This window comes from Salvelinus namaycush, chromosome 40 (genome assembly GCF_016432855.1).
Source record: "Salvelinus namaycush isolate Seneca chromosome 40, SaNama_1.0, whole genome shotgun sequence".
Taxonomy (NCBI): domain Eukaryota; kingdom Metazoa; phylum Chordata; class Actinopteri; order Salmoniformes; family Salmonidae; genus Salvelinus; species Salvelinus namaycush.
This window is the reverse complement of record NC_052346.1, coordinates 16,503,700-16,529,600: the sequence shown is the minus strand read 5'-3', so window position 1 is coordinate 16,529,600 and position 25,901 is coordinate 16,503,700. Positions and strand designations below refer to the sequence as shown.

The following is a 25,901-nucleotide window of genomic DNA, read 5'->3' as shown; positions in this document are numbered from 1 at the left end:
GGAGCGGGAGACTAATCCGGATGCTTATAGGAAATTCCGCTACGCCCTCATACGAACCATCAAACAAGCAAAGCGTAAATACAGGATTAAGATTGAATCCTACTACACCAGCTCTGACGCCCATCGGATGTGGCAGGGCTTGAAAACTATTATGGACTACAAAGGGAAACCAAGACGCGAGCTGCCCAGTGATGCGAGCCTACCAGACGAGCTAAATGCCTTTTTATGCTCGCTTCGAGGCAAGCAACACTGAAGCATGCACGAGAGAACCAGCTGTTCTGGATGACTGTGTGATAACACTCTCGGTAGCCGATGTGAACAAAACCTTTAAACAGGTCAACATTCACAAAGCCGCAGGGCCAGACGGATTACCAGGACGTGTACTCAAAGCATGCACGGACCAACTGTCAAGTGTCTTCACTGACATTTTCAACCTCTCCCTGACCGAGTGTGTATTACCTACATGTTTCAAGCAGACCACCATAGTCCCTGTGCCCAAGGAAGCGAAGGTAACCTGCCTAAATGATTACCGCCCCGTGGCACTCACGTCGGTAGTCATGAAGTGCTTTGAAAGTCTGGTCATGGCTCACATCAACAGCATCCTCCCGGACACCCTAGACCACTCCAATTCGCATACCACCCCAACAGATCCACAGATGACGCAATCTCAATCGCACTCCACACTGCCCTTTCTCACCTGGACAAATGGAACACCTATGTGAGAATGGTGTTCACTGTTCAACACCATAGTGCCCACAAAGCTCATCACTAAGCTGTGGACTCTGGGACTAAACACCTCCCTCTGCAACTGGATCCTGAACTTCCTGACGGGCCGCCCCCAGGTGGTAAGAGTAGGCAGCAACACGTCTGCCACGCTGATCCTTAACAATGGGGCCTCTCAGGGGTGTGTACTTAGGCCCCTCCTGTATTCCCTGTTCACCCACAACTGCGTGGCCAAACACGACTCCAACACCATCATTAAGTTTGCTGACAACACAACAGTGGTAGGCCTGATCACCGACAACGATGAGACGGCCTGTAGGGAGGAGGTCAGAGAACTGTCAGTGTGGTGCCAGGACAACAACATCTCCCTCAATGTGAGCAAGACAAATGAGCTGATCGTGGACTACAGGAAAAGGCGGGCTGAACAGGCCCCCATTAACATCGACGGGGCTGTAGTGGAGTGGGTCGAGAGTTTCAAGTTCCTTCGTGTCCACATCACCAACGAACTATCATGGTCCAAACATACCAAGACAGTCGTGAAGAGGGCACGACCAAACCTTTTCCCCCTCAGGAGACTGAAAAGATTTGGCATGGGTCCCCAGATCCTCAAAAGGTTCTACAGCTTTACCATCGAGAGCATCCTGACCAGTTGCATGACCGCGTGGTATGGCAACTGCTCGGCATCTGACCGTAAGGCGCTACAGAGAGTAATGTGAACGGCCCAGTACATCACTGGGGCCAAGCTTCCTGCCATCCAGGACCTTTATACTAGGCAGTGTCAGAGGAAAGGACATACAATTGTCAGAGACTCCAGTCACCCAAGTTATAGACTGTTTTCTCTGCTACCGTACGGCAAGCAGTACCGGAGTGCCAAGTCTAGGACCAAAAGGCTCCTCAACAGATTCTACCCCCAAGTCATATGACTGCTGAATAATTCATAAAATCAGCCACCGGACAATTTACATTGACCACCCCACCCCTCCCTTTTGTACACTGCTGCTACTCGCTGTTTGTTTGTCACCTATGCATAGTCAATTCGCCCCCACCTACATGTACAGATTACCTCAACTAGCCGGTACCCCCGCACACTGACACGCTACCGGTGCCCCCTGTATATAGCCTCCACACTGACTCGGTACCGGTGCCCCCTGTATATAACCTCCACACCGACACGGTACCGGTGCCCCCTGTATATAACCTCCACACTGACTTGGTACCGGTGCCCCCTGTATATAACCTCCACAATGACTCGGTACCGGTGCCCCCTGTATATAACCTCCACACTGACTCAGTACCGGTGCCCCCTGTATATAACCTCCACACTGACACGGTACCGGTGCCCCCTGTACATAGCCTCCACACTGACACGGTACCGGTGCCCCCTGTATATAACCTCTACACTGACCCGGTACCGGTACCCCCTGTATATAACCCCCACACTGACTCGGTACCGGTACACCCTGTATATAACCTCCACACTGACTCGGTACCGGTGCCCCCTGTATATAACCTCCACACTGACTCGGTACCGGTGCCCCCTGTATATAACCTCCACACTGACACGGTACCGGTGCCCCCTGTACATAGCCTCCACACTGACACGGTACCGGTGCCCCCTGTATATAACCTCTACACTGACTCAGTACCGGTGCCCCCTGTATATAACCTCCACACTGACACGGTACCGGTGCCCCCTGTATATAACCTCCACACTGACTTGGTACCGGTGCCCCCTGTATATAACCTCCACACTGACACGGTACCGGTGCCCCCTGTATATAACCTCCACACTGACTCAGTACCGGTGCCCCCTGTATATAACCTCCACACTGACACGGTACCGGTGCCCCCTGTATATAACCTCCACACTGACTCGGTACCGGTGCCCCCTGTATATAACCTCCACACTGACACGGTACCGGTGCCCCCTGTATATAACCTCCACACTGACTCGGTACCGGTGCCCCCTGTATATAGCCTCCACACTGACACAGTACCGGTGCCCCTTGTATATAGCCTCCACACTGACTCGGTACCGGTGCCCCCTGTATATAACCTCCACACTGACACGGTACCGGTGCCCCCTGTATATAACCTCCACACTGACACGGTACCGGTGCCCCCTGTATATAACCTCCACACTGACTTGGTACCGGTGCCCCCTGTATATAACCTCCACACTGACTTGGTACCGGTGCCCCCTGTATATAACCTCCACACTGACACGGTACCGGTGCCCCCTGTATATAACCTCCACACTGACTCGGTACCGGTGCCCCCTGTATATAACCTCGACACTGACTCGGTACCGGTGCCCCCTGTATATAACCTCCACACTGACTCGGTACCGGTACCCCCTGTATTTAACCTCCACACTGACTCGGTACCGGTGCCCCCTGTATATAACCTCCACACTGACTCGGTACCGGTGCCCCCTGTATATAACCTCCACACTGACTCTGTACCGGTGCCCCCTGTATATAACCTCCACACTGACTCGGTACCGGTGCCCCCTGTATATAGCCTCCACACTGACACGGTACCGGTGCCCCTTGTATATAGCCTCCACACTGACTCGGTACCGGTGCCCCCTGTATATAACCTCCACACTGACACGGTACCGGTGCCCCCTGTATATAACCTCCACACTGACACGGTACCGGTGCCCCCTGTATATAACCTCCACACTGACTCGGTACCGGTGCCCCCTGTATATAACCTCCACACTGACTTGGTACCGGTGCCCCCTGTATATAACCTCCACACTGACACGGTACCGGTGCCCCCTGTATATAACCTCCACACTGACACGGTACCGGTGCCCCCTGTATATAACCTCCACACTGACACGGTACCGGTGCCCCCTGTATATAACCTCCACACTGACACGGTACCGGTGCCCCCTGTATATAACCTCCACACTGACTCGGTACCGGTGCCCCCTGTATATAACCTCCACACTGACTCTGTACCGGTGACCCCTGTATATAACCTCCACACTGACACGGTACCGGTGCCCCCTGTATATAACCTCCACACTGACACGGTACCGGTGCCCCCTGTATATAACCTCCACACTGACACGGTACCGGTGCCCCCTGTATATAACCTACACACTGACACGGTACCGGTGCCCCCTGTATATAGCTTCGTTATTGTTATGTTATTGTGTTACTTTTATTATACATTTTTGTTTTAGTCTACTTGGTAAATATTTTCTTCTTCTTGAACTGCACTGTTGGTTAAGGGCTTGTAAGTAAGCATTTCACGGTAAAGTGTACACTTGGCGCATGTGACAAATACATTTTTGATTTTGATTTGACATAGTCAACATCCAATTATGGCAATCAACATGACAATTCCATGACAATTTGTATCACTCAATCTTTAGTAGGATTATTTTGACAGAATTATTTTGTACCACAACACAGTGCTTTTAATCTGCATGCAAAGGTCATTTTGTACATTCCCCTGTTTGATATTAATCGTATTATGTACACTACCATTCAAAAGTTTGGGGTCACTTAGAAATGTCCTTGTTTTTGAAAGAAAAGCACAATTTTTGTCCATTAAAATAACATAATAAAAAAAAAAACATTATTTAAATATGCAAGTCAGTTAAGAACAAATTCTTATTTTCAATGACAGCCTAGGAACAGTGGGTTATCTGCCTTGTTCAGGGGCAGAATGACAGATTTTAACCTTGTTAGCTCAGGGTTTTGATCTTGCAACCTTTTGGTTACTAGTCCAATGCTCTAACCACTAGGCTACGCTGCCACCCCAAATTGGTCAGAAATACAGTGTAGACATTGTTAATGTTGTAAATGACTATTGTAGCTGGAAACGGCTGATTTTTAATGGAATATCTACATAGGCGTACAGAGGCCCATTATCAGCAACCATCACTCCTGTGTTCCAATGGCACGTTGTGTTAGCTCATCCAAGTTTATCATTTTAAAAGTCTAATTGATCATTAGAAAACCCTTTTGCAATTATGTTAGCACAGCTGAAAACTGTTGTTCTGATTAAAGAAGCAATAAAACTGGCCTTCTTTAGACTAGTTGAGTATCTGGAGCATCAGCATTTGTGGGTTCGATTACAGGCTCAAAATGGCCAGAAACAAGATGGGCTAAAGAACATAGACACTGGACAGATTGTAAAAAAGTGTCATGGACTGACAAATCTAAGTTTGAGGTGTTCGGATCACAAAGAAGAACATTCGTGATGCTGGAGAGGTGCTTGACGCCATCTGTCAAGCATGGTGGAGTTAATGTGATGGTCGGGGGGTGCTTTGGTGGTGGTAAAGTGGGAGATTTGTACAGGGTAAAATGGATCTTGAAGAAGGAAGGCTATCACTCTATTTTGCAATGCCATGCCATACCCTGTGGACGGCGCTTAATTGGAGCCAATTTCCTCCTACAACAGGACAATGACCCAAAGCACAGCTCCAAACTATGCAATAACTATTTAAGGAAGAAGTAGTCAGCTGGTATTCTGTCTATACTGGAGTGGCCAGCACAGTCACCAGATCTCAACCCTATTGGGCTGTTGTGGGAGCAGCTTGACCGTATGGTACGTAAGAAGTGCCCATCAAGCCAATCCAACTTTTGGGAGGTGCTTCAGGAAGCATGAGGTGAAATCTCTTCAGATTACCTCAACAAATTGACAACTAGAATGTCTAATGTCTGCAAGGCTGTAATTGCTGCAAATGGAGGATTCTTTGACGAAAGCAAAGTTTGAAGGACAATTATTATTTAATTTAAAAATCATTATTTATAACCTTGTCAACATCTTGACTATATTTCCTATTCATTTTACAACTCATTTCATGTATGTTTTTGTGGAAAACAAGGACATTTCTAAGTGACCCCAAACTTTTGAACGGTAGTGTATGTGCTGTGTATACTCTATTGTGTGTGTGTGTGCGTGTGTGATGTATTTATGTATGTAAGAAATATTTGACCTTGAAAAATAAAAACTGTTACTGTATTTGCATGTTTCCATTGTCCCCCTAATAGTTGGTGCTGTGATTGGTGGCTTGGCTTCTGTTCTATTGGCTATTCTTCCATGTGTCGTGGCCTGTCTCATCTGCTGGAAGTGTTCCAAAGGTAAGTCCATGTCTTTACTGTGAATATTACCATATATATTTCATTATTTGAGTCTCCTCCTTGAAGTTTGATGGAAATGTATTTTTCATATCAACAGTTGTATCTCTAGCTATCTCAGGATCAAATAACGATTCCAGGTCAACAAAATATTCATATTTTGAAAGTAAGAAAGGGAAAGTGTGCTCCATATGCTCCAACATCCCTGGTTCTCTAGGTATGATATGTTGAATGATATCCAGAGCAGGACAAAGAACTGCACGCTGATTGGCTGAAAGCCGTGCTATATCAGACCGTATACCACGGGTATGACAAAACTTGTATTTTTACAACTGTAATTACGTTGGTAACCAGTTTATAACAGAAATAAGTCACCTCGGGGGTTTGTGGTATATTGTGAATATACCAAACCCCCTCAGGCATTATTGTTAAGTATAACCAGATTATCCACACCAGCAAGGCTGTGATAACCAGAGAGAGGGAGGAAGAGAAGCAGCCGTTACTAGATGAGGCAGGATCTACTGATAATACAGGTGATGTTGAGAGTAATAGCCTGCTCAAACGAAATGACCAGAATTAGGGCTGGAATTCCAATGCCTTCCAGCATTGATATTAGGTGAGGACACTGAATAAGGTATCTGGAAACGGAGAGAGAGAAAGAGAAAAGGAAGTGAAGGAAGAGAGTAAAGGAGAGGAGGAGGCCATGTCACAGACTCATCTCACCCCCTCCAAAGCCCAGAGATGGATACCAGCGATGGATACAGCCTGAACCACAATCAGAATACACTGTGGGTGACAGAGGATTATGGGAATGGATCTAACCAGGAGTCACATGAGGCAAGGGTCAGAGGTTATGATGGTGAGACAGGGGGAGATGGAGAGACAGAGTGAGAGAACAAGGGAAGATGAGATGGCGAGGGTGAGGAAGAAGGTAGAAGAGATGGAGAGGAAGAGGGAAAGCAGAAGGAGAGGAGGAAGAATAAAAAACACAGGAAGAAGGGAAGGACGAAGAGGGATATAGAAAAGAAGAAAGTGATTCCCATCAACAGGAGGACATCCACTCTGAGGTGGCCAGGGTCAGAGGACCAAGAGAGCCACACACGACAGCCAGACTGACGGTCAGAGGTCTCCACCAACCCCTCAGAGAAGGGATGACGATCGAGCGTCAGAGAGAAAGTAGGTGAAAGAACCTAACTTCTCAGATACAAACACCTCCATCCCGAATTCCAATACATCAAGCCCCAACTTCTCCTAAAACAACAACATGCTCCCACAATCCCCCACCACGTGTTGCACCAATACCACCATTTATAAGACACTCTAATTGCTATCAGATGGGTGTAGAACAAGAATAAGCATAGTGAAAACAATGGAAACCCAGAGGAGCAGTGGTCAGGTAGACAGAGAGGGGGGAACACCTGGCCTATCAGGTCTGAGGAGACCCACTAGCTCAGTGTCAGACAGTACAGACACTCCTGATAGAAGCAGTCCAGATTGTCAGCTGGTCTCAGAGCCACAGCATGTAGGTACACTATCTACTCCAGTAAAATACAGTTCAGGTGCACCCTCTGGACCAGTAGACACCAGCTCAGATACAACATGTACACAAATAGAGAGTAGGTCAGATACTCTGTCTACTTCATAGGAAAGTATAGGTAAATCCTCTGTACCAACAGAGACCTATACAGCTTCAGCCTCTGTACCAGAAGAAACCAGTTGAAAAGCACTTGTTGAATTTATAGGTTGTTTGACAAATATTTAGATTCTGTACAGGGAAGGTTTGTTTCTCTTCGGTAAACTCATCTCTCTTTTGGGTTGTTATGAATCATATTGTTATCCTGTATGCAATGTGCTGTCTTGTTGAGCCCGGGCTACTATACTTGTAATAAACTTTGAATAATGTGAATTATAATGAAATGTTAATCCATGCAACAAAAATGAATGATGTTTTGAGGAAAATATTTCATTGTGTGAATGTTTTTGTGTGCATGCCACAAACAGTAGGCCTATAGGTCAATGGTTATAGGCTGGTGAATCAAAAGCCCTCAGACTCAGTAGACAGGAGGAAAATTAAATGAACTATAGTTATTAAGTTACCTTTGAATATTACAGTATTGCCAACCTTTGTTGCATTATAGCACATTGATCCTATCAATTCTGAATTATATATGTAATCCTGTGCATTGTAGCCAATTATACACACAGGGAGGCGCAAATGACCAGCTATGGGCACGACTACAGCAAGGAATATAGAAAAACATGTTATTAAAGTTATTTAAAACAACGGGTGGTTGTTAGAGCCTTTCCTGCCGATGATATATGAGACAACATGCACATGGCCACGTTCAAATAGAGAGACATTGTTTACATCGTTACCTAGCAACCCACTACTACTGCTACTACTTTAACAACGACTAGTCTGTAACTCGTCATTTTAACGTTACTTTTGATTCGTTTTATCCACTAACGTTTAACGAATGGTGCCAAGGAGAAGAGGAGGAGGATATTAAAGACAATAAACCAGAAGAAGAGCAAGTGGACCAGTAACCTGAGTCTAGTGTTAATGTTAGACATGCAGAAATCAGTAGCACTGCTATAGACAACATAGAAAAGGAGAGACATTAAAAAGCTACATCAAGACAAACCAATTGGGCAGTGAAGTGCTTTCTGGAATGGCTGTCAGAAACGTGGATAAACATCGATCTGGCAAATGTTTCAAAACAGGAGATGGGTAATATTCTCCAGAGTTTCTACGCCACCGCAAGGACTGCTAAAGGAGACCGATGTGGAATCACCTGCTTCGCTGGACTGCGGCTGTCCTACACCGCTACTTAAATGAGCCTCCACTGAGCCAGTCTTGGTGCCTGATGAGAGATACTGAGTTCCTAAATACAAACTATGCCTTTGCTGGTATCAAAAAACAGCTGAGAAGGGAGGTCAGGGACAGAACCAACCACCACCCAGCTAAAACAGAGTCACAGGAGGACCTAAAAATCCTCTGCGAGTCTGAAGCCTTGAGCCCCGCCACCCCTAGAGGATTACTGAATAAGGTGTGGATTGATTTACATTTGCACTTTGGCTGAAGAGGCAACGAAGGAAATCGCAAACTGAAGCCAGACTCATTCGTAATAAAATAGGACAAAAATGGATCGAGATACGCAACACTGAGTTTCACTGAAGAAACCAAGAACCACAAAAATCCAATGGAAAGAGACGGAGACAATCGTTGCGGCTGCATGTATAAATACCTAGGGAACGAGCTCTGTCCGGTGGCATCGCTAGACAAATATCTCTCTAAATGACCAGAACATGCCCCAGCCTTTTCTCTACACCCCAGACAAAAGCTCTCCGATGATGACAACGTGGGGTATACCATGGAGCCAATGGGACTCAACACCCTTTCATCAATGCTGCCTCGTCTGTGCAAGGTATTGTCACACCCTGATCTGTTTCACCTGTCTTTGTGATTGTCTCCACCCCCCTCCAGGTGTCGCCCATCTTCCCCATTATCCCCTGTGTATTTATACCTGTGTTCTCTGTTTGTCTGTTGCCAGTTCATTTTGTTTCTTCAAGCCTACCAGCGTTTTTCCCTCTGTTCCTGTCTCGCGATTGTTCCTGTTTTCTAGTTTTCCTGGTGTTGACCATTTCTGCCTGCCCTGACCCTTAGCCTGCCTGCCGTCCTGTACCTTTGCCCCACCTATCTGGATTACTGAGCCCTGGCTGCCCTTGACCTGTCTTATGCCTGACCCTGTTGGAGTAATAAACGGTTGTTACTTCGACATTGTCTGCATCTGGGTCTTACCTTAAAATGTATTAGTATGAACTGGCCTGACTGACCCAGCAAACACGGGCGAGCTGCGCAACGCAATCTCCACCCAAGGAGCCACCATCGGTAGGCACGAGGAATTGCTTGGTGGGATCATGGAGGGGTCCAAACGTTGGCTGAATGCCATGACAGGGCGTTGGACATTTTGCTGGAGCAATTCCGCGGGTTGTCTGTGAGGCAGCCTACCACTGTGGTAACCCCACAGCCCCTCAGTAACTCAGCTGTTAGTAGCGCCGTCTCATCGGTCACTCCACCTTCTCGGGAGCCCCGCTTACCTCCCCCGGAATGCTTCAATGGAGAGCCGAGCACCTGCCGGGTGTTTCTAGCTCAGTGTGCCCTCGTCTTCGAGCTCCAGCCCTCTTCCTTCCCCTCGGATTGCTCCAAGATAGCCTACCTCGTCACGCTGATGTCCGGGAGGGCTCTCACCTGGGCTACTGCTGTATGGGAACAACAGTCGGCCATATGCGTTAGTCTGGAGGGGTTCGTGGGAGAGGTGAAGAAGGTTTTCGATGCCCCATTCTCCAGGAGAGAAGCGGCCCAGAAGCTAATCAAGCTTCGGCAGGACTCCCGCAGTGTGGCAGACTATGCGATGGAATTCCGCCTGTTGGCAGCGGAGAGTGCTTGGAACCAGGAAGCACTGTTCGATATGTTCCTGCATCGCATCTCAGAGGAGGTCAAAGACGAGCTTGCTGCTCAGGAGTTACCTACGGATCTTGATTACCTCATCGCGTTGAACATCCGTATCGATAGGCGATTACGGGAACGACAGAGGGAGAGGAAATTTGATTTTACTCACAAGTCCAGGGATTCCACCTTGCCTCCGTGTCATCCCGGAAGTCCCTGACGGTCCCGTTTGCCCGAGAGAACCCAAGGCTTCCCAACCTCCACCGAGAGTCGCTGAAGACGGTAGAGTCACCGCTTCCCGAGCCTATGCAACTAGGCAGAGCTGGGCTGTCACCAGCGGAACGGCAATACAGGATCAACACGAAGAGTTGTCTCTATTGCGGAACTCTTGGTCATTTTGTGTCCTCTTGTCCTTTAAAAGACCAGGTTCACCGGTAGGAGCGAGTACTCTGGTGGGCCATATGGAGAACTTTTCTGCTTCCCTTGCTCGCACCCCTTTTCATGCCATTCTGCTGTGGAGAAACCAGTCTGAATCTTCGGGTCCTCATTGACTCTGGGGCTGATGAGAGCTTTTTGGATGCTACCCTGGCTTCCAAGCTGAACATCCCCACTCAGCCCCTCTCCATTCCCATGGATGTAGGCCGGGTCACTCATAATACCACTCCCATCAACCTACTGGTGTCAGGGAATCACAGAGAGACTACTCAATATCTGCTCATCAAGTCTCCTCAGATTCCCATGGTTTTGGGATTCTCCTGGCTCCAGCGACACAATCCCCTCATCAACTGGTCTACTCCTGCCATCGTGGGCTGGAGTCCGTTCTGCCACGCCCATTGTCTGAAGTCAGTGCAACCTGCCCTGGGACATCTTCCTGGGGGCTCGGAAGGTTCCCTGGACCCCTCCACCATCCCCACAGAGTACCAGGACCTCCGGGAGGTGTTCAGCATGTACAAGGCCACTTCACTTCCGCCTCACCAACTCTATGACTGCGGGATTGACCTTCTCCCTAGCACCATGCCGCCCCGGGGATGCCTGTACTCTCTGTCAGGACCGGAGACCAAGGCTATGGAGACCTACATTGGGGACTCCCTAGCTGCACGATTTATTCTCTCCCGGCAGCGCAGGGTTCTTATTCGTGGAGAAAAAGGACAAGACCCTGCGCCCGTGCATTGACTACCGAGAACTCAATGACATTACTGTTAAGAACCATTACCCGCTACCACTAATTTCCTCGGGCTTCGATCCGCTCCAGGGGGCCACTGTGTTTTCCAAGTTGGATCTACGGAACGCCTACCATCTGGTGTGGATACTAGAGGAGGACGAGTGGAAGACCGCCTTCAACACGGCCAGCGGCCACTACGAGTATCTGCTCATGTCTTTTGGCCTCACCAACGCCCCTGCTGTGTTCCCGGCTCTGGTATATTGATAACATCCTCGTATTCTCTCACTCCCCCCAAGAACACGCGCTCCACGTCCAGCAGGTTCTTCAACGCCTTCTGGAGAATCAGCTGTTTGTGAAGATGGAGAAGTGCGTGTTCCATCGCTCCAGCATCCCCTTTCTGGGTTACATCAACTCTGCTGGGAGTGTCCAGATGTATCCCGGGAAGGTAAGAGTTGTGGTGGATTGGCCTCAGCCTATGTCTAGAGTGCAGCTACAATGTTTCCTGGGGTTTACAAACTTTTTATCACTGCTTAATCTGGGGGTTACAGCACCCTGGCTTCCCCCCTGTCTGCACTCACCTCTACCAAGGTTCCGTTCACATGGTCCTCTGCCGCTGACCGGGCTTTCCAGGACCTCAAACACCGCTTCACCACAGCCCCTATCTTGGTTCATTCTGACCCTTGCCGTCAGTTCGTGGTGGAGGCCGATGCTTCGGATGTCGGAGTGGAGGCTGTTCTGTCCCAACGTTCTGCCCTGGACCTTAAGCTGCATCCCTGTGCCTTCTTCTCCCACCGCCTCAACGCTACGGAGAGGAACTACGATGTGGGGAATTGGTAGCTTCTTGCGGTGAAGATGGCATTTGAGGAATGGAGGCACTGGCTGGAAGGGGCGGAACATCCGTTTATTGTGTGGACCGACCACAAAAACCTGGAGTATCTCCGCACCGTCAAGCGACTCAAATCCAGGCAAGTGAAATGGGCCATGCTGTTTACCCGGTTCAACTTTTCCCTCTCTTATCGGCCGGGGTCCAAAAACGTCAAGCCGGATGCCCTGTCTCGCCGCTATAGCCCCACGGTTACCACCCTGGAGCCCGAGACCATCCCTCCCACCTCGTGCATGGCGACGGCACTCAGCTGGGGTATAGGGAAACAAGCCAACAGTTCTATTTTTGTTTCATCAGACCAGAGGACATTTCTCCAAAAAGTACAGTCTTTGTCCCTATGTGCAGTTGCAAATCGTAGACTGGCTTTTTTATGGCGGTTTTGGAGCAGTGGCATCTTCCTTGCTGATTGGCCTTTCAGGTTATGCCGATATAGGACTCGTTTTTACAGTGGATATAAATACGTTTGTACCTGTTTCCTCCAGCATCTTCACAAGGTCCTTTGCTGTTGTTCTGGGATTGATTTGCACTTTTTGCACGAAAGTACGTTCATCTCTAGGAGACAGAACGCGCCTTCTTCGTGAGCGGTATGACGGCTGCGTGGTCCCATGGTCTTTATACTTGCGTACTATTGTTTGTACAGATGTACGAAGTTCCTTCAGGCATTTCGAAATTGCTCCCAAGGATTAATCAGACTTGTGGAGGTCTACATTTTTTTTCTGAGGTCTTGGCTGATTTTTTTTTAAATTTTCCCATAATGTCAAGCAAAGAGGCACTGAGTTTGAAGGTAGACCTTGAAATACATCCACAGGTACACCTCCAATTGACTCAAATGATGCCAATTAGCCTATCAGAAGCTTCTAAAGCAATGACATCCTTTTCTGGAATTTTCCAAGCTGTTTAAAGGCACAGTCAACTTAGTGTATGTAAACTTCTGATCTACTGGAATTGCGATAGAGTGAATTATAAGTGAAATAATCTGCCTGTAAACAATTGTTGGAAAAATTACTTGTGTCATGCACAAAGTAGATGTCCTAACCAACTTGCCAAAACTATAGTTTGTTAACAAGAAATTTGTGGAGTGGTTGAAAAACGAGTTTTAATGACTCCAACCTAAGTGTATGTAAACTTCCGACTTCAACTGTAGCTGTGTGCGCTAACAAGGCAGTTGTTCCTGAGAAATGGCGCCCAGCTGCGCTTTTGACCCCGGCGTTAGACATCTACTTCACTAATTGCACAATGAATGGAAATGTGAAATTCAATGTGTATCACAAATAAATAGCTGTAGATGCTGTGACCATCCGATAAAAAATGTAATTGTGGTTTCTATTCTGATCTGCTGTATCAATGTCTTTGCTACAATGTTTCAGCACTGTTTTCAGAACCATGGACAGCGCCCCTAGAAACCAAGGATCTGGAACTATCAACCAGCACTTGGGTAGTTTTTCTTTACATGGCAGTCAATACGAAAAGAACTAACGACCAGAGAACGCCTGAAATGTCACTTGACAACCAGTGTTAGTGAAAGTATCATCATGTTTTGTCAGAAAATCGATAGTTTGGGAAATAATCTTGATTTTTAATGCTGGTAAGGCCATGTGTTATGACATTTTTTTTTATCATGGCTGTAGTGTGGTCATAGCCAAGAAGCGAAGCTTCTCATGTATTATTGCTTAAATAGCATATAAACATAATGCAATGTGTTGGTGGTATACAGTGTGATTGTATTGCAGAGATTAAACATTATTTACAAGTCAAAGGGAACGTTGTTTTATTTTCCACGAAGAGGTCATGAATAGTGAGGAACAAAACCACATTTTACTTTCACTTTCACAGCCTCGGGAAATGAAGATCAGAAGCAGCCTAGATGAACCACACAGTGTTTTAGCACATCTCATTTGAATGTACTGTTATTTATTATCTTTACAAACAAACAGTCTAGCAGATATGCCCAAACTAACACTCATCAGATTGTGGTTCTGGATTTGTCTGGCGCGGACGGTGGTCTCCGGAGGTAAGTTGAACCGACTTGCAGGGGCGAACGTAGCGTTTTGGCCTACCTAACATTTCCAGGCGACTTGTTTGTTATTGTGTGCTAATTGTATAGCCTAGACAACAACATCACCTCCTAATCTTTGATTATCATGAACAATAGTTATATGTAAGATAATGTCCTTTATGAACACTATGTGCGCTGCAACTTCAAGTTAGAAACGCAGCCGCCGAGTGGGATTCATATCACTGAAAAAATAACTTGTAACGACATTATGGATGGACAATAGCCTAAACACGGTCTTCATATTGATTTTCAACATGGAAAGTCGGAATGGTTTTAAACGACCTCTATATGGGGTTCGATTAGAAATAAGGACCGAACCCTTCTTGTTCAGTGGCGATTTTGTTGATCCAAGCTGTTTAAAGGCACAGTCAACTTAGTGTATGTAAACTTCTGATCTACTGGAATTGCGATAGAGTGAATTATAAGGTCATCTATAAGTCTATGCTAGGTAAAGCTCCACCTTATCTCAGCTCACTGGTCACGATAACAACACCCACCCTTAACACGCGCTCCAGCAGGTATATTTCACTGGTCATCCCCAAAGCCAACACCTCCTTTGGCCGCCTTTCCTTCCAGTTCTCTGCTGCCAATGACTGGAACGAATTGCAAAAATCGCTGAAGCTGGAGACTTATATTTCCCTCACTAACTTTAAACATCAGCTATCTGAGCAGCTAACCGATCGCTGCAGCTGTACATAGCCCATCTGTAAATAGCCCACCCAATCTACCTACCTCTTTTCTGCTCTTTTGCACACCAGTATTTCTACTTGCACATCACCATCTTCTCATCTATCACTCCAGTGTTATTTTGCTAAATTGTAATTACTTTGCTACTATGGCCTATTTATTGCCTTACCTCCTCACTCCATTTGCACACACTGTATATAGACTTTATTTGTTCTATTGTGTTATTGACTGTATGCTTGTTTATTCCATGAGTAACTCTCTGTTGTTGTTTGTGTCGCACTGCTTTGCTTTATCTTGGCCAGGTCGCAGTTGTAAATGAGAACTTGTTCTCAACTAGCTTACCTGGTAAAATAAAGGTGAAAATAAATAAATAAATAAATATATATATATATAGTATATATATATATATATATATATATATATATGTTGTGTGGGACTCACACTATGACACGGGAAACCATGCAGTTTATTAGAGTACAAATTAAATACATTATGATGAACTTCACATGGTGGTGAAAGTTCACAGTGATCTTGATGCTCCTTTCCAATAAATAATAAATATCATATTTTTATGTCCACTACATCACACAGCTTTTTATATGCAAAACGTCAGTTTAATGAAAACATATCTGCTGTGGGAAAATGTGCATATTGTTTCATGCAGATTTTAGAATATTCACATGAAAATCTGTCGCAAATTAGATGGAAACCTAGTGATATACTGTAGCCAATAGCTTGAAGATACAGTGCGGGTAGGCTGTGCTGGTAGGCTAGTCTACATGATGACATTATTATGGATATTTTTACTTAATAAACTGCATGGTTTTACCGAGTCATAGTGGGAGGACTACACACCATATCGTCGTGTGACTCCAAGTTTACTTCGATATGATAGATATTATATCAATATTTGCGCAAGGCAGGTTTAATGCGTCAATCTCAGATAAAGCATCGGAGCGCGCGAAATAGCGCTCCTCTGTCTCCGTATGTGTAGACCATGTATCTGATGCTGTCTGGACAAAAGGAGTATGGCATGTCATACTTTTTCTGTCCAGACAGCATCAGATACATGAGCTACATACAGGAAAACAGAGGGGCGCTGTTTCTCTCGCTAGTTTCAGCAGAAAGGAAGAGGCGAAGCAAGAGGACTCACTCGCTAAATTCTGTCCTCGGTAAGCCCAATGCGTTTTAATGGGCCCAATATGCAGATCTAAGCTTGTCGCGTGCATTCACGCCTTTGGGACAAGGACTGGCATTGTTAGGGCGGAGACATGAGCATCTCGTCATTATATACAGATCTCTGGTTTCAGCCACTTGCGAATTAGAAAGGAAAGTTAGTGAGTGCGCAGTGCACTGTTAGAATGCTGGCTTTCCCTAAAGGAAATTGATGTTTAGCCAAAATTATAGAATTACTCCAGTCTAAATAATATAATTCAAAATACTTTACCAGAGAGCTTGACTTAGCCACAGAGGATCATTAGGTTCTTTCAAATCACAAATCACAAGTGCACAAGCCTATGCCTATTTGGGAATCCACAGCAATTTGGGCAGCGCGCGTGGCAATAGGCCTAGCTGATTATTAAGTTGTGGCTGTCAGTGAAAAGCATATAAAATGTGTGACGATAATGTGTCTTGAGTATAATTTAAAACGTTGAGAAGAGAAGAAGGGGAGGGGTGAATGGTGAATATACGGGTATCTTTCTCCAGAATGCATGCATTCAGCTCTCCAGAATGTGCTCCGCAGTCTCTCGCGAATTCTTGCATCATTCCTTTGTACATTGAGTGAATTGTTTGCCCTTTGATTGTTTATTTGTATCAATTCCCCATTACAGATGTAACCAGTAGCCCTAGTAAATGTACCGTTAATCCCCGTAATTTGGTTACATTAATTACTCTTAATGGATGCATTACAGTAATTTACCGTTCTTATTCTCTGAGTGGAAACGTTTGCAGAGTTCACAACCTGCTACACTTGTGAGAAATAAGCTTTAGTCTATTTCATAAACATCATTTAGGAGTTTAGTACATTTTTTCATTGTCTTTTGCTTTGAGTACCCCATGTGGCTCCCGAGTGGCACAGCGGTCTAAGGCACTGCACCTCAGAGGCGCCACTGTAGTCCCTGATTCGAATCCAGGCTGCATCACTGTGTTTGGGTGTCCCATCGGTCAGCGCACAATTGGTCCAGCGTCGCCGGGGTAGGCCATCAATGTAATTAAGAATTTGATCTTAACTGACTTGCCTAGTTAAAGAAAGGTTGCACTGAGCATGTGTGAGGTTTCTCTGTCCCGATAATGTTGAGAGAGCGTGGGAGCCTGAGCACACCAACCTCCTGAGTTGATACTATGTTGCACTTCACTAGGGATAGCTCAAGTCATCATAGAAAGGGAGGCGGAGTAGAGAGATGAATGCAATTGAAAGAACCTGCATTTTGATCAGGATATTTTCTACTGTTTTAGGTCTATGTATTTTACTTAGTTGATGATGGAAGTAATAGGCCTACTGCTGCATTGGTCTATAGACTGTCTCTGAGTTCCATGCGCCGATTTCTTTAGCCGCCAGTGGATCAATGTGTCCATATGGCAAAGGCTTGTGCTCTTGCATTTATTTTAATTTTAACTTTTAGATTTTATAATTTCAATTCAGATTTTTATGATTAACTACATAACTATAATTTTGAGAAACGAAAATGTAATTATTGAAATGGAAAAATAAAAATAAATATTTTTGGGGGGCTTGCCTGTTTTGCATGTTTTTGTGGCATATACGTGTCACAAATCAGTTTGCAAATAATGTAATAAATAACTAAATAAAATATTTGAGTTAAAGCCGAATACAAACATGGTCTCATTTTTGTTTTCTTAAGGCAGCTCCAAAATGCAGGTGTTTCATCCTAGCTCAGTGCTTTCTGTGGTGGTGGGGCAAGCCAGCAGAAAATACGGAGCGTTGCACCATGATTGGAGAAATGTAAGGGGAGACCTTGAAAATTCTAGCCCTTTGGCTGCTGCCGTAGAGTTAAATTAGAAGTGCCCATCCAAGAAGGCTCAAGGTCATTGACCACAGATAAAATGACGTCAAATCACGTTCTATGTACAGTAGCTTTGATTGGACTGATCATGTCAACATCATACTTTCAAAATCTTAGCTAGCAGTCATCATTGTAACGGTCGTCGTAGTCGTTCTCCTCCTCAGACTAGGAGGAGCATGGATCGGACCAACACGCAGAGTGGGTAGTGCTCATGATAATTTATTAAATCGAAACTGAACACTAACATGAAACAAAATAACAAAATGAATACAACCGACAACAGTCCCGTGTGGCACGAATACAAACACGGAAACAAACACCCACAACACACACGTGAAACCCAGGCTGCCTAAGTATGATTCTCAATCAAGGACAACGATTGACAGCTGCCTCTGATTGAGAATCATACCCGGCCGAACACAAACATCCCAACATAGAAAATCACACCTAGACAAACCCACCCAACTCACGCCCTGACCAACTAAATAAATACAAGACAAAAGAAAACAGGTCAGGAACGTGACATAACCCCCCCCCTTAAGGTGCGAACTCCGGGCGCACCAGCATAAACTCTAGGGGAGGGTCTGGGTGGGCGTCTGTCCACGGTGGCGGCTCTGGTCGTGGTCCCCACCATAGTCAAACCCCGCTTCCGTGGCCTCTTCCCAATGGCCACCCTCCATATAAACCCCATTGGATTAAGGCGCAGCTCCGGACTGAGGGGCAGCACCGGACTGAGGGGCAGCACCGGACTGAGGGGCAGCACCGGACTGAGGGGCGGATCCTGGCTGGCTGGCTCTGGCGGATCCTGGCTGGCTGGCTCTGGCGGATCCTGGCTGGCTGGCTCTGGCGGATCCTGGCTGGCTGGCTCTGGAGGATCCTGGCTGGCTGGCGGCCCTGGCAGATCCTGGCTGGCTGGCGGAACTGGCGGATCATGGCTGGCTGACGGCCCTGGCGGATCCTGGCTGGCTGGCGGCCCTGGCGGATCCTGGCTGGCTGGCGGCCCTGGCGGATCCTGGCTGGCTGGCTCTGGCTGGTCCTGGCTGGACGGCTCTGGCTGGTCCTGGCTGGACGGCTCTGGCTGGTCCTGGCTGGACGGCTCTGGCGGATCCTGTCTGGCGGAAGGCTCTGGCTGCTCCTGTCTGGCGGAAGGCTCTAGCGGCTCCTGTCTGGCGGAAGGCTCTAGCGGCTCCTGTCTGGCGGAAGGCTCTAGCGGCTCCTGTCTGGCAGACGGCTCTGAAGGCTCAGGACAGACGGGCGGCTTTGAAGGCTCAGTACAGACGGGCGGCTTTGAAGGCTCAGTACAGACGGGCGGCTTTGAAGACTCAGTACAGACGGGCAGCTCTGACGGCTCGGGACAGACGGACAGCGCTGGGCAGGCAGGCAGCTCAGACAGCGCTGGGCAGGCAGGCAGCTCAGACAGCGCTGGGCAGGCAGACAGTTCAGACAGCGCTGGGCAGGCAGACAGTTCAGACAGCGCTGGGCAGGCAGGCAGCTCAGACACTGGCTGCGCTGGAGAGGAGGAAGGCTCTGACAGCGCTGGACAGGTGGGAGCAACTGGAGAGAGAAGACGGAGAGACAGCCTGGTGCGGGGGGCCTGCCACCGGAGGACTGGTACGTGGAGGTGGCACCGGAAAAACCGGACCGTGAAGGAGGACACGCGCTCTTGAGCACCGAGCCTGCCCAACCTTACCAGGTTGAATGGTCCCCGTAGCCCTGCCAGTGCGGCGAGGTGGAAAAACCCGCACTGGGCTATGCTGGGGAACCGGGGACACCATTTATAAGGCTGGTGCCATGTACGCCGGCCCGAGGAGACGCACTGGAGGCCAGATGCGTTGGGCCGGCTTCATGACACCCTGCTCGATGCCCAACCTAGCCCGGCCAGTGCGGCAAGGTGGAATAGCCCGCACTGGACTAAGCACGCGTACTGGGGACACTGTGCGCTTTACCGCATAACACGTTATCTGACCAGTACTACGCCCTCTCACTCCACGGTAAGCACGGGGAGTTGGCTCAGGTATCCTACCCGGCTTTGCCACACTCCGCGTGTGCCCCCCCCAATAAATTTTTGGGTCTGACTCTCAGGCTCCCAACCGCGTCGCCGCGCTGCCTCCTCATACCAGCGCCTCTCTGCCTTCGCTGCCTCCAACTCCGCCTTGGGACGGCGATATTCCCCTGGCTGAGCCCAGGGTCCTTTGCCGTCCAGGATCTACTCCCAAGTCCACGAGTCCTGTGTCCTCGGTCTCTGCTGCTGCTGCTGTCTGTTCCCACTCTGCTTGATCCTTTTGGGGTGGGTGTTTCTGTAACGGTCGTCATAGTCGTTCTCCTCCTCAGACGAGGAGGAGCATGGATCGGACCAACACGCAGAGTGGGTAGTGCTCATGATAATTTATTAAATCGAAACTGAACACTAACATGAAACAAAATAACAAAATGAATACAACCGACAACAGTCCCGTGTGGCACGAATACAAACACGGAAACAAACACCCACAACACACACGTGAAACCCAGGCTGCCTAAGTATGATTCTCAATCAAGGACAACGATTGACAGCTGCCTCTGATTGAGAATCATACCCGGCCGAACACAAACATCCCAACATAGAAAATCACACATAGACAAACCCACCCAACTCACGCCCTGACCAACTAAATAAATACAAGACAAAAGAAAACAGGTCAGGAACGTGACAATCATCATGAATCAAGTCGACAATCTACCGGCAAATCCTTTTCAATCCTTGTCATATGAAAATAAATAATTAAGAGAAGTTATAGATAAAACATATCGGTGCTCATCGGTCATTGAACATTACACAAGAAATTGGAAATTGCAAATTCAACAATGCGTGGTTTGGAAGGAAGTGAGCACAGCACAAAAAGGTGAGTCCAAAAATGTATTGTATGCTGCTGCATAAATTATGGAATATGCCAGGGAGATATGTATATTGTAGCTTAGAAAGTAATAACGTTACTAAGCGTATTTTGTGTAGTAAGCTGTTAGTTGCCCATGTGCATCACGCTAATAATTTGGTCCCTTTTCCCCTCTTAATTTCCTCTACTGTTTGGACTTGGTGGTGCACATGTAGCCTATAGCCTGTTTTAAAGAAATGTAATCATCAAATTTTGTAAGAGCTTTCATTGTCTGCTTATATGCCCCCGTTATTTATCCTACGGTTCTGACTTGGTGTACAGGGACAATACTGTAAGAACGGCCTATGTTCTGAATTATGCCGCTGTATATTTCAAACGTGCTGAACAAATAGTTATATTGACAACGTTAGTCCTAACTCGCTCATTAATGTCTTAATCAAAATTACGGATTGCCTCTTATCCGCTCGTCGTTCCCTTATGCCATAGTTTGTATATCTCAATTATCATTAGAAACCACATTTGTTTAAACAAGTCAGCCATATCAGCTATGTTTTTTTTAAAGGCAGTAAATGAGGCTGAATGAACTGTTTGGCTGCCAGACAAGGCTCCGCTGATAGCCAGGTGGTAAGATGTTGGGACTGCTTCATGTTTTTAGCCTTTATTTAACTAGGCAAGTCAGTTAAGACCAAAATCTTATTTACAATGATGGCCTACCCCTGACTACACTGGCCCAATTGTGCGTCTCCCTATGGGACTCTCAATCACAGCTGAATGTAAAAAACCTGGATTTGAACCAGGGACTGAAGCAACACCTCTTGTGCCTTAGACCGCTGCGCAACTCGGGGGCCCTAACAGTTGGTGGCCACAGTTTGTCACCGTTATAGTGCAATTAATGTATTGTTTAGTCACAGCGCACCTGCCAAGACTAAAGTAGGCATTTTGCTATTCAACGCAGTAGAGTTGAAAATATGCTGGAAACACATTGAACTTTAGATTTTTATTCAGTAAATGAAAACTGAAACGAAAAAGTACATTTTGTGTGCACTATGTCCTCACACACTGATTTGTATCTGCAACAATTACATTGGGTGGAAACACCACTGTTTGGAAAATGCGCACATTTTCTTGATGTGGATTTTAGATATTCTCATGTCGCCAATTGGTTGGAAACGTAGCTACTAACCAGGTTTCCATTTTTATGAGAGTAAAGTACATGTCAGATAAAAAAATGTCATGACTGGCCTGATGGAAACAGAACATTTTTCGGGAAACTTTCCAAATGTCGTCAAAACAAAATACACTAGACAAGGTGGGATCTTTTTGTGTCGGTAAAATTAATTATGCGAGAAATGTTGGTGAATATGCTTTTATGCGCAAATATTGATATCATAACCATCATATCGAAGTAAACATGGAGTCACGTGATAACATGTTGTGTGGTCCTCCCACTACGACCGCAGTTTATTAGGCTACAGATGAAATAAATGATGATGAAATTCACAGGGTGGTGAAAGTGCAAAGTGATGAGTTTGATGCTCCTTTCAAATAAATATTGAGGGTCTTATTCTGGTGACATGATTATCGATACTTTGCTGCCCTTTGACAAATACAAATAATATCGCTCTTATCCATAATAATCTCATAATGCAGATAGTTTAGCCCCACTTAGTTTGATGGAAACATCTCTCTGGTGGTAAAATGTGCATATTGTTTTTATGCAGATTTTTGAATATTCACATGAAAATCTGTCGCAGATTGGATGGAAACCTAGCTAGTGATATGATAGTGGACAGGGTGTAGACAAATACTTTAATATGTGGTGTAGTCTAGATACAGTCTAGATACATTTCTGCTCCAGTAGTGGTGGTGAGGGGGACATACTAGTCAAAGTGGTCAGACTACATAGACCAGATACACCCAGCAAGCAGAATTCTAGACATAAAAAGGTTAATAGAAAATGTAATATAAAAAAAGGTTAAAATAATGTCTCTTTAAAATGCCAATAGGGTTAGGACTACATATTTATACCCTAAACACAATATGTTACTCTGGATACATTGATACTCTGATACATGTATGAAATGTCTGCTTTTCCAGAAGACCTTCATCTTAAAGTGGGAGGTGAGCTCCTGTTGACGCCGGACAAGTCCACAGTGCCTGACTCCATCACAAGCATCCTATGGAAGCATGGGAAGTACAAGGTGGCAGAGTGGGACAATGAGTTTGGTCTGGACATCTATGCTGCCTTCAAAGGTCGCACAACCCTGGACCAGAATACTGGAGAACTGAGAATCAGTGGATTGAAGAAATCAGACAGTGGAGTTTATTCTGTGGAGTTCAACAGCAAACTGCTTGACAAGACATATAAACTATCCGTTATCAGTAAGTGTTTCTGTGTGTGCGTGTGTCTATGTACATCTGTGTATGTATGTGCGTGGTCATGTAGAAACAGCAGGTTGTGCAGTCTCTCACAAGCATTTTCCCAAATTATTCCTGTGTCTTTCCTCTATTTACAGAGGCAGTCCCCAAACCCACAATCACTTCTTCCTGTAACCCAGACAAAACCTCCTGCATTCTAACCTGTGAGGGCAACACCACTGATGCTGAACCAGTCACATACAGCTGGAAAGTGGGAGAGGGAGCATGGGAGGTTGTAGACAAACAGCTGATTGTCTTTAAGAGCGACACTGGCAAATCAACCAACAGTTACAAGTACATCTGCAAGCTGCATAACTCTGTTAGTGGGGAAGTCAGTGAGCCAGTTGGAGAGGTGTTTGTCTCAGGTGAGTCAACGTTCATAAGTGTGTTACATACTTATGTATTGATTGGTTTGTAACACTGCTAGTTTTGTAAGACATTTTTAATGCTGCACTATGTTGAATACCTGATCAACTCCTGTCAAAATATCAATACAAAATGTGTTTTCATTTCAGAGCCTTCCATCAGAGATTTTGTTGGTGTTGTTGTCACTGCCATTGTAGCATTTGTTTTCATTGTCATAACAGGTAAGAACAGCACATCTATAGTAACAGAGCACTGCACATGTACATAGTTGTGAAGCACAGATTGACATAACAGCAGCAACAACAGTGAGGTATACCCCCTGAAGGGGATACCTGTTCTACCTGTATTTACAGTACTGTTCAGGCTACTGCTACAGTCAAGACAAGGTTAATCACTTGTACATCTGCGGTGTAAACTGAATTAGCTTCCACTCTCAATGCTGCTTGTACTATTAAATCCCAATGAGAATGCTGGTCCACTACCCCCTCTTTATTTGATTTGAATTTTTCATTAGCAGGGAAATGCGGACCAATTTGATAAATTTTGCACAATTTTTCAGATATTCAAGAATAGGTAGAATGCTCGTGCTCCTCTTTCACCACCTCTATGGCTTTATTAAACTTCTCTTCCTATAGCCCCGCTTTACATGGAGAATCCCTGAATGTCTGTCGCCATTTCAATAGTTATTATTCTGAAATCTCTCCTGATGGTGTCCAGGGTGTTTAGATCTTCTTCACTCCTGGCTCTAATACACACCTTCTATTAACTGTTTTCCAACGTACCGCTAATCACTTCCCCGGAGAATAGTTATGGTATTTGTGCCTATTAATTGGTCATGGCACTTAATACTTTGCATTTGAACCAATCCAATAGCGTCTGCAAATGTATTACTGGAGATTACGGGTGACCTTATGTCTTATTCCAGTGTTACGTCTCAAATATCACTGTTGTTGATTACACACATTACCAAAATTATTCACAGTTGTCTTCCTATTTCCACATTCTCTGTCACGGTTCCCCCTCCCAATAGGGCATAAACCAAACTCGCTCCTTATTGCTACTGGTAATACACACAAATCAAACAGCATTTGAATATCTTATTGCTTTTCTTTTAACCATGAATGTGACTTTCTTTCAGAAATTACCGGCAACCTTATTATCACCATCCACATTCCCTCCTGTTGTCCTTCTCCATGGACTACTTCTCTACAATCTGCCGTACTAGTACACAAGCATGACAATTTATCCATACACACACACTACGGCCACCGCGGCTGGGCTTTCACCCTCCCTTTACGGGTCTAGTAGGGAACCAACCCCACTCGGGACTTACCCCCTACAGGTACCAACCTGCTCGAGCTTACCTTCTGAGAATTACCCTATACTTTATGGTCCTCGCAGGAACCAACCCACCTGGGATTTACCCCCTCGGACTTACTCTCTGCAGGTACCAACCTGCTCGGGCTTACCTTCTGAGAATTACCCTATACTTTATGGTCCTCGCAGGAACCAACCCACTTGGGATTTACCCCCTAGGACTTACAGGCTTGCAGGTACCAGCCTGCTCGGGCTTACCTTCCGGGACTTACCATATACCATGAATCTACGACCGGTGGTAATACAATGGGACTACTGAATAAGCTCAGGCTTTCTAGGTCCGTATTCTATAATTGGTTCAGCCTACGACTCTCATCTCCCCAACATGTCAGAATGAGTGGTAACAGGTGTAGGAACTGTGCCTACCTTGTTTTTTGTGCCGGCTCCTGTTTCACTGATTCGGAATCTTTAGTTCGACTGTAGATCGTGGTGAACTCCGCTCACAGCGCCAACGGTTAGGTTCTAAATAAACAGAGTAATAAACTCACAGATGCTTAAAAAAGCTCAAACCAAGTTTATTCACCCACTGGGTCTTACAGCTGCATAAGACAAAGACATGGTTCCACCAGTGGTAATATATATACCCCAATTTGGGTGACGTCCTCCTTCTCTCTAAACATGACATCTTTATTGCTAGGCAGGATATTAAGTGATGCGGCCATAAACTGTTCCTTCTCCCTTAATGTGACCTGACATAACCTCAGCCCCCTTCCTCGCTAAACCACATCTCTCCATCCATCTCCGTCCTCTCCATCCACATCTCTCCACATGTGAT

The 25,901-nt window shown here is 46.1% G+C and overlaps 1 protein-coding gene across 1 annotated transcript in view; it reads left to right on the top strand.

Annotated features, from left to right (window-relative positions):
• The window catches only part of LOC120033268 (carcinoembryonic antigen-related cell adhesion molecule 5-like), a 56,539-nt gene extending 31,314 nt beyond the window's left edge, over positions 1-25,225 (top strand). Inside the window, exons 4-5 of the mRNA XM_038979543.1 lie at positions 23,482-23,748; positions 25,197-25,225. Coding sequence (XP_038835471.1) covers positions 23,482-23,748; positions 25,197-25,225 — 296 coding nt within the window. The remainder of the gene's footprint in view (positions 1-23,481; positions 23,749-25,196) is intronic.
• The last annotated feature ends 676 nt before the right edge of the window (positions 25,226-25,901 follow it).